Raw genomic sequence first — 7,330 nt, forward strand, 5'->3', positions numbered from 1 at the left:
GCCACTGTGAGTTGCTCCATGTAGTAGAGACAGGCAAGAGTCCCAAGTCACTGCGAGGGGGTTGGTGGCACAAGTCATGAGGGTTACAAAACGCTGTTTTGGAGCAGGGGTTATGGAACGGTACTCAGACCTAACCTACAAGGGCCGTTAAAGGCAAGGCCTCTGTTTGTAGAACCACCGCTGCTGGCCAGGTTCTCCCTGTAGCTGCTGCCTGTAACTCACTATTCAGGGCCTCTAACACACCTTACAGTAACCAGTAACCATCAACCAACCAATCAGGAATTTATATAGACAAATCAAAAGATTCAAACTGACACAAAAAAAGAAGAAACATCCCTTGGTCAAGATTTATTTCAAGGCCTGAAAACACTAATTGAAAATGGCCCTACTGCAATTTCTTATAATAAATACTTTATATATAAAACTTTAAAAAATGTAGACACTGTTAACTAACTCCTAAACCACACACTATAGGCTTTTCAAAAGCAATAGTTATTTAACAAAATGTAAGGTGACAATATCAAAGAATTTTCACATTTAATGAGGACACAATCAGTCGCAAGCTACTCACACACAAATCTTTTTTACACTTTCCATGTTTGTTTTTAATTTTGTTTCACAGAACCACTGATAATTGAGGCTTCTTTCAAGTATAGGATTTCTAACATTAAATTACATTTTCTAAGTATTTCTTTAAAGAAGAAATGAAAAAGACACATACTACACTGTTTGCCATAAATTCATATACCAAAAAGTCAAAACAATCCAACTGAATTTATTCCTGCTTCCCCCTTCTCCGACATCAGCTTTAGATATTCTTCTAAATATTATATAAACAGTTTTGTTAAAATCAGTCCTCATTTATGCAGATTAGGGGAAAATGATTTTATAATGAGTTATCTTTAAAATTTATCTTCTAGATAGCACTCTAGCCTTAAATTACATTGTGCACACACAACTACAACAGTCGGCATTTGCTCAGGAACATACAGTCACATTAAAAACAAATAGCTTTGTATTTCATAGTTTAGTTGGGTCTTAAATTGTTTCCCTAGGGGAGGAAACAAGTATTTTATGTTGTTTAAGAAACTGGTATATATAAATGAAATGCTAGGTGTTCGTTTAAACTGTGAGGAAACCTACAGATGAACACTTGGGTGTTTTCTCTAAAATGCAAGAGATATACACTTAATCACTGTTCATATAGTGAAGCGATGGGACGGCAGATGCAGACGCAGATGAAACTCTACATTTTGTAAACGTAAAGTTGGATATTCTAAATGGAAGAACTGACACTGAGAATTATTTACAGGAAACAAAGGTTAAGAAAAATGTTGAAGAATATCTACTCTTAAAAAGAGAGACGTGTTACATAACACAAAAATGAGAACTAGAGATTCGAAAAACACTCATTTTACGGTTTTAAAAGAAAAACAAAAAAATAATAGGGAGAGAGTCTAGACCAATTAGAACTGAGGCAGCTGTAACAAAAATGGAACACAGTACAATGATTTGAGCCCTTAAAGGAAATGACTAACTAAAGTGAAATTTCACAAGTCTTCATGTCTATAATAATATATAAATGCACAAAATATCAAAATTATGAATTCTGGATTTTTCCCCTTAGGTTTGTAATAAGCTGTCAAACCTCTGCTTAATATAGTTACTTTTATGAGCCTTCTGATTAGCAGAGCATGCTATACAGGCACATGCATGCTAGAATTTTACCATGAGAATTAATAGTTCTCATCTCAAACCACTGACTTGCCTGTTCCCCATATTTATATATATTTCATTTCCATTATAAAACACTTAAGACCTTTCTAGTGGTACATTTTAATCAACATATTACATTAAAAAGAATCTTGATTTTTAAAATGAACCTTTTTAGTACTGTAACACGATGGGTTTAATTGAACAGTTGGAACATAATATGGTAACTACATTGTACTGTTTAATTCACAGCTGTAGGAAAATGTTTGATTTTTAAAATATAACCAGGATGAGACTGTAGAGTTATGAGCAGTAATATATTAGAAAACAGTGAATGAATAAATAAGATGCTTTTCCTTCAGTGGCCATTCATTATTTTGCTTTTAGGAACCTGGAAGAAATCGTGTTCTTTGAGTTTCAAATGTTCTGGTAAATCTAGTCGTTTCTTAGCTTCCTCAATATCACCTTGAATTGCTGAAATGAGTGACTCTGTGGAGAGAATATACCAGGTAAAGATAATGAAAATCTGCTGCTGTGCTTTTTTACTACTCCTTTGTTCAGCTTCTCCTAAAATCTCATAGGCTGGCAGTGTTCCTGGCACAGGGTAGATGCCCAATAATGTCTGTTTCATCCTTTCTTCTAGACTTAAGTAAAAGTCAATAGTACACAAAAGATGTCCCTAATCTTCTTGCAATTACTTAGAGAAAGGCATTGGCAGAAAGGTACATGGCATATACTAAATGGAAGAAACAAATACTATCAATTCTCTTCAATATTTACGCTTGTAAAAGAAACTCTACATTAGAATTAAAACTATTACACTACACTAAGATTCTTGACATGTCTTAAATGTTCCGATTTACTGCTTCTTACACTTCAACTACCGCTAAGCATCCATTATTCATCACAGTATTAACTCTTACTGGTTCCTTAAAATATGAAAAGGAAATAAGGATTTCATTAACTTCATACTGTTGGAGAGAGAGCCAGCCTGCTGGGTTTGAATCTACGCTCCATCACTTACTATGCTACCCCGGGCAAATTACTTAACCTCTCTGTGCCAATTTCCTCATCTGCAAAATCAGCAAAATAATTCCTCATGTGGGTGTTGTGGGGATAAAGTGAGTTGATTCATGTAAGGCTCTTAAAGCGGTGCCTAGCATATTAAATGCTCAAATATTATCTGTCTAGCCATGATTACTATTAGGAGAAGCAGCAGAGTAGCTGCAGTAATATTTTAAGAAGATCTAAATAAGAACTTACCTAAAGAATCAAAGTTCTTTTCTGGTCTGAGGTAGCCAACAATGGCCACGTTGAGAATTTCCCCATAGAAGTCCTCTTTGAAAGTATGCATGATATGAGTTTCCTACAGTCAAGAGATGTTAAAATTGAATTTATCTTTATGGTGAGGTAATTTAAATGAAACAATCAACCCTCCTTAAAATTTTAAAGACAGGTTAAAATCTAAGTGCAGTATTTCCTGAATTCTTCCATTGCTCCTGTTCTCGACCTTGTACCATTATAACTGAGTAAGGTAAATGCTATCCCACAAATCTGGTGTGATTTGCTGTTTTTAGAAAAAGCTAACATGCACCAAAGTAATTAAGAGTCTTATCAAGGTGAAAAAACTGAGCAAATACAGCAGAGGGAATGAGCGAAGAAACTCTTCTTCAAAAGATACCATTCCATTAAGCGAATTAAAAAAAAAAGGCAACACAGTGGAAGAAGGCATTTGTCATACATAGTTCCAACAAAAGAATTGGATCCAGAATATATTAAGAACTTATTTAAGTAAGACAGACAATCCAATTTTTTTTAAAGGGATAAAGACTTGAACAGGTACATCATGTATGTCTGTTATCAGCAAAGAAAAGAAAAAAGAAAAACTCTAAAAAGTATGAACCTCCTACCAATGGAAAACTGAGTTTCTCCTAACTATGGAAGGACCTCCAAGGCACTCCTTAACTGGCTCTATAGTAAGAGTTCTGTTATCTGAGTAGCTAATAAGGAAAAAGTAGTCATGGGATAGCCTCCCCTCCCCTTCATTCCCTCTCTCATTCCAGAGAAAAATATTTTGCCTTCTTTCATCGATTATTTTCTTTATCTATTCCAACACAGCCTTAATCCTGAAAAATAAGAGGAACACTGAGCACAACGTTAAGTAGTTCTGGGCCACTTCTATTGCTTATACCAGCACTTTTCTATAAACTCTTCAAAGAGGATGAAATTTAGATCAACTATAACCGTTTGTGCCACATACTTGAGCTGACCCAAAGATTCAGCCACATCTAGCAGATTAAGCACTTCAGCTGTGTAGGTCTTCTGTTCTTAAGAACAGAAGAATTATGTATACTCTCAAAGGGGTTTAAAAAGAGGAAAAAGGGCTTCCCTGGTGGCGCAGTGGTTGACAGTCTGCCTGCCAATGCGGGGGACACGAGTTCGTGCCCCGGTCCAGGAAGATCCCACATGCCGCGGAGCGGCTGGGCCCGTGAGCCATGGCCGCTAAGCCTGCGCGTCCGGAGCCTGTGCTCTGCAACGGGCGAGGCCACAACGGCAAGAGGCCCACGTACAGCAAAAAAAAAAAAAAAAAAAAAAAAGAGGAAAAAAAGCATCACCTTACAATTTTATCAGAAAGCACCATCCACAGCGTAAGCAGTTCTACCTTAACAGGGTGACCAAATAATTAGAGTAAATGACCTACATTAACTGGTGAACTCAACTTTATTTCACTTTTATTTCTAGTAAAGGTAAACACATGGGCAGTTATAAAAATTAATTATTGTAGTTTTGGCTTGTGATTCCACTTTCTATTTTCTCCATGATTTAAAAGATAAATGCATAAAAATTTATTAATCTATGTTATTGGGTACACAATGATGTAATTTGTGAGTTTTGGTATACTATTAAGTTCATATAAATTCAAAATAGATTTTTATAACTTTAGGATGTTAAATGCAGTCCCCATGGTAACTACAAAGAAAATACACAAAAGGAAATAAGAAAGAAATCAAAATGTGTCACTACAAAAAAAAGTCAACTAAACAAAAAAGGCAGTAATGGAGGAACTGACAAAAAAGCTATAAAGCATACAAAAAACAAATAGCAAAACATCAGAAGTCTCTCCTTATCAGTAATTACTTTAAATGTAAATGGATTAAACTCTCCAATCAAAAGGCAGAGATTAGCAGAATGGTTCAAACACACAAGATCCAACTATACCCCCTTTATAAGAGACTCACTTTAGATCCAAAGACACAAATAATCTTGAAAGTGAAAAGGATGGAAAAGTTATTCCATTCAATTAGTAACTAAACTCTTCACTTTTAAACCTGTCAAGTAAATTCTCATATTTGGATTATGTTGTGATCACCACTGATGAGTTCTATCTGTGTATTACTCTAAATCATCATCCCATTCTCTGTTTACAGAGTGAAATACAATTATTAATTCTTACCATGGACTTTTTTGTATTCTTGTAGTACGGGTTCCATCCTATGCTCACCACCATCTTATGGACGTCTCCACTTCCAACACTGGCCCAACCATAATATATGCCAGTGGATACATCAGCTGGAAGATTATCTACTACTTGTTCAGGAAAGTTAGCTAAACAACAGAAGAAAATATGCTAATATTTAGAGTTTCATAGTCAATATTTAGAAAATTCACATGTAAGGCTAGTCTAAATCATTACCCTCACAAGATTCCTAGGACTCTAACTACAATTATTAATCCCATCATTTCATACTCTGGCTAGGATTTCTTTCTCCTCTTCATACAGATTGGTTAGGAAAAAAGGTACCAGATTATATATGTATAAGTTACCAGGTTATAGTAAGTGTACCAAAAATCGTAAACTCTCACAGTAGAAGAAAACAGGTACAGGAAGAGCTGGGGTTTTTTTTAGCCCTGGTCCTTCTTAAAGGGCTTCAGCGTCTCTTGAAAAGATTTCTATTTTCGAAATATACATACTAGGTCCCAAGCTCAAAGACTGCTTTAATAGGTCTAGGTGCAGCCCTGGAATGTATTTTTAAGGAAAAATTAAGCATACCTTCAGGACCTGACTACTAAAACTAATGCAGACCAAAAAAGATACCTGGTTCTCATTCATCTGCCTGTGTCATCATTTGGACACAACCTACTAACGTATTTAAAGAACGAAAACCTTACAGCTGGCTTGAGAATTTAGCCTATCGGGCCCACATTACATTTTCTAAAGAGAAAGACGCGCGCCACGTTTGGCGGATTTATCACGGCTGGATAGGGAGGCGGGAAAGAGGGCTCCCGAAACTCAGCTCCGGCTTCCTGCCCTCACCACCCCCCAAGCCGGTGAATTCGGAGCCACGGGCAAGGACGCGCTCCATCGGTCCGACCAAAGGTCATCAGCCTCAACAAAGCGGGGGCGGGGAGGACGGGAACGTCACCTCTGCCCGTAGCCCCACCACCCGGCCCGGAGCTCCCCGGCTGACGTCCTCGCTCTCAGGTGATCCGGCCCAGCGTGGGTGGGGGCTCCGCGCCCTCCCGCGCTCACCTGTAGGGATGCCCAGCTGCTTGGAGCCGCGACCGAAGCCCCGCACCACCTGGCCGCGGCAGAAGTACGGCAGGTGCCTCATGACGCCGTCCGCTCGGGGTGCGGGCTGCGGTCCAGAACGCGCGTCCGGCGGAGCCGCCGTCGAGGCGGTGCCCGGACGCCCCAGACCAGCCGGGGGACGCGGGCGGGAGCTCCGCAGGCCGGCCGGCCGGGCGAGCGCACGGGCGTACAACTGGCCGAGCAGCGCGGACGACACGCCACAGCGAGACGCTCACGCCACTGACAGAAGGTGCCGGGCGACTCAGACGCTGCGTCTGGACTCCGGAACGCCGGCGACGGCGGAAGTGCGGCTGTGGGCGGGGAGCGGAGCGGGGTGGCTTGGGACGGCCCCCCAGCCCACCGAGCGCCACGGGCTTACGTACTCTGCCCAGGCCGAGCGGCCCGGCGCTCGTACGGCTTCCGTAGCCCCGCCCCCAATTTAGCCCCGCCCCCGCCGTAGCCCTGCCTCCAACGTAGCCTGGGAGGTGTCCGTTTTTCCTTGGTAGTTCAGTCTTCCCGGGCGGTGGAAACCGAGTCGGGGGCGCGTTTTTCAGCCTGGGACCTGTGAAAGCACTGTCCTCATTCTCAGACACTCCGAAGTGTTTCTTTCCCCTTTTTCCTTTTCATTATGATCCTGATGCCGAGAAGAGACGTTCTTTAGCTCCTTGACAACTGCTAGGTTGCTCGTCATTCATCATTCATTCGCTTTTTAAAGATTTATTAAACCTCCAAAATTCCACCTCTTCATAGAAGCTTTTCACGACTAGCTACGGGAAGTGGACCTCCTCTCCCCCAGACCACTTGACCATGGTCTGAAGTTGTATCAGTATGTAAGCTCCAGGGGAGCGGGTCCTGGTCTGTAACGCTGCAATCCCAGTGACTAGTGGAAGGTTACAGTGATGCAATTTTTTTGAGCAGGGAAGCGGCTGCCTACCCTCCCTCTATCTTCCGGTCTCCCTGAGAACTTAATAAACTTGATGTAAGACTTGATCTCTACTGCAATGTAAATTTGTGGGCCTTCTGACCCTTGGAACTGTGAACATTACC

At 40.6% G+C, this 7,330-nt stretch overlaps 1 protein-coding gene across 1 annotated transcript; it reads right to left on the reverse strand.

The window, feature by feature from the left end:
- Window positions 1–333: 333 nt before the first annotated feature.
- On the reverse strand, window positions 334–6,683 carry RFK (riboflavin kinase). Its single transcript, XM_079925988.1, has 4 exons — window positions 6,245–6,683; window positions 5,168–5,319; window positions 2,977–3,079; window positions 334–2,202 (listed from the first exon to the last, which is right to left on the reverse strand). The coding sequence occupies exons 1-4, from the start codon at window positions 6,324–6,326 to the stop codon at window positions 2,072–2,074; spliced, it is 468 nt and encodes a 155-aa protein (XP_079782114.1). The 5' UTR covers window positions 6,327–6,683; the 3' UTR covers window positions 334–2,071.
- Window positions 6,684–7,330: the final 647 nt, after the last annotated feature.

This window comes from Stenella coeruleoalba, assembly GCF_951394435.1.
Source record: "Stenella coeruleoalba genome assembly, chromosome: 7".
Taxonomy (NCBI): domain Eukaryota; kingdom Metazoa; phylum Chordata; class Mammalia; order Artiodactyla; family Delphinidae; genus Stenella; species Stenella coeruleoalba.

What these genes read in the sequence shown, in the direction of transcription:
- RFK (XM_079925988.1), bottom strand. Translation starts at nt 6,326, where the DNA reads ATGAGGCACCTGCCGTACTTCTGCCGCGGCCAGGTGGTGCGGGGCTTC. An exon ending in AGAATACAAAAAAGTCCATG is followed by an intron (nt 3,080 to 5,167) that starts GTAAGAATTAAT and finishes TCTTGACTGTAG; the next exon opens with GAAACTCATATCATGCATAC. An exon ending in AAAGAACTTTGATTCTTTAG is followed by an intron (nt 2,203 to 2,976) that starts GTAAGTTCTTAT and finishes TTCTCTCCACAG; the next exon opens with AGTCACTCATTTCAGCAATT.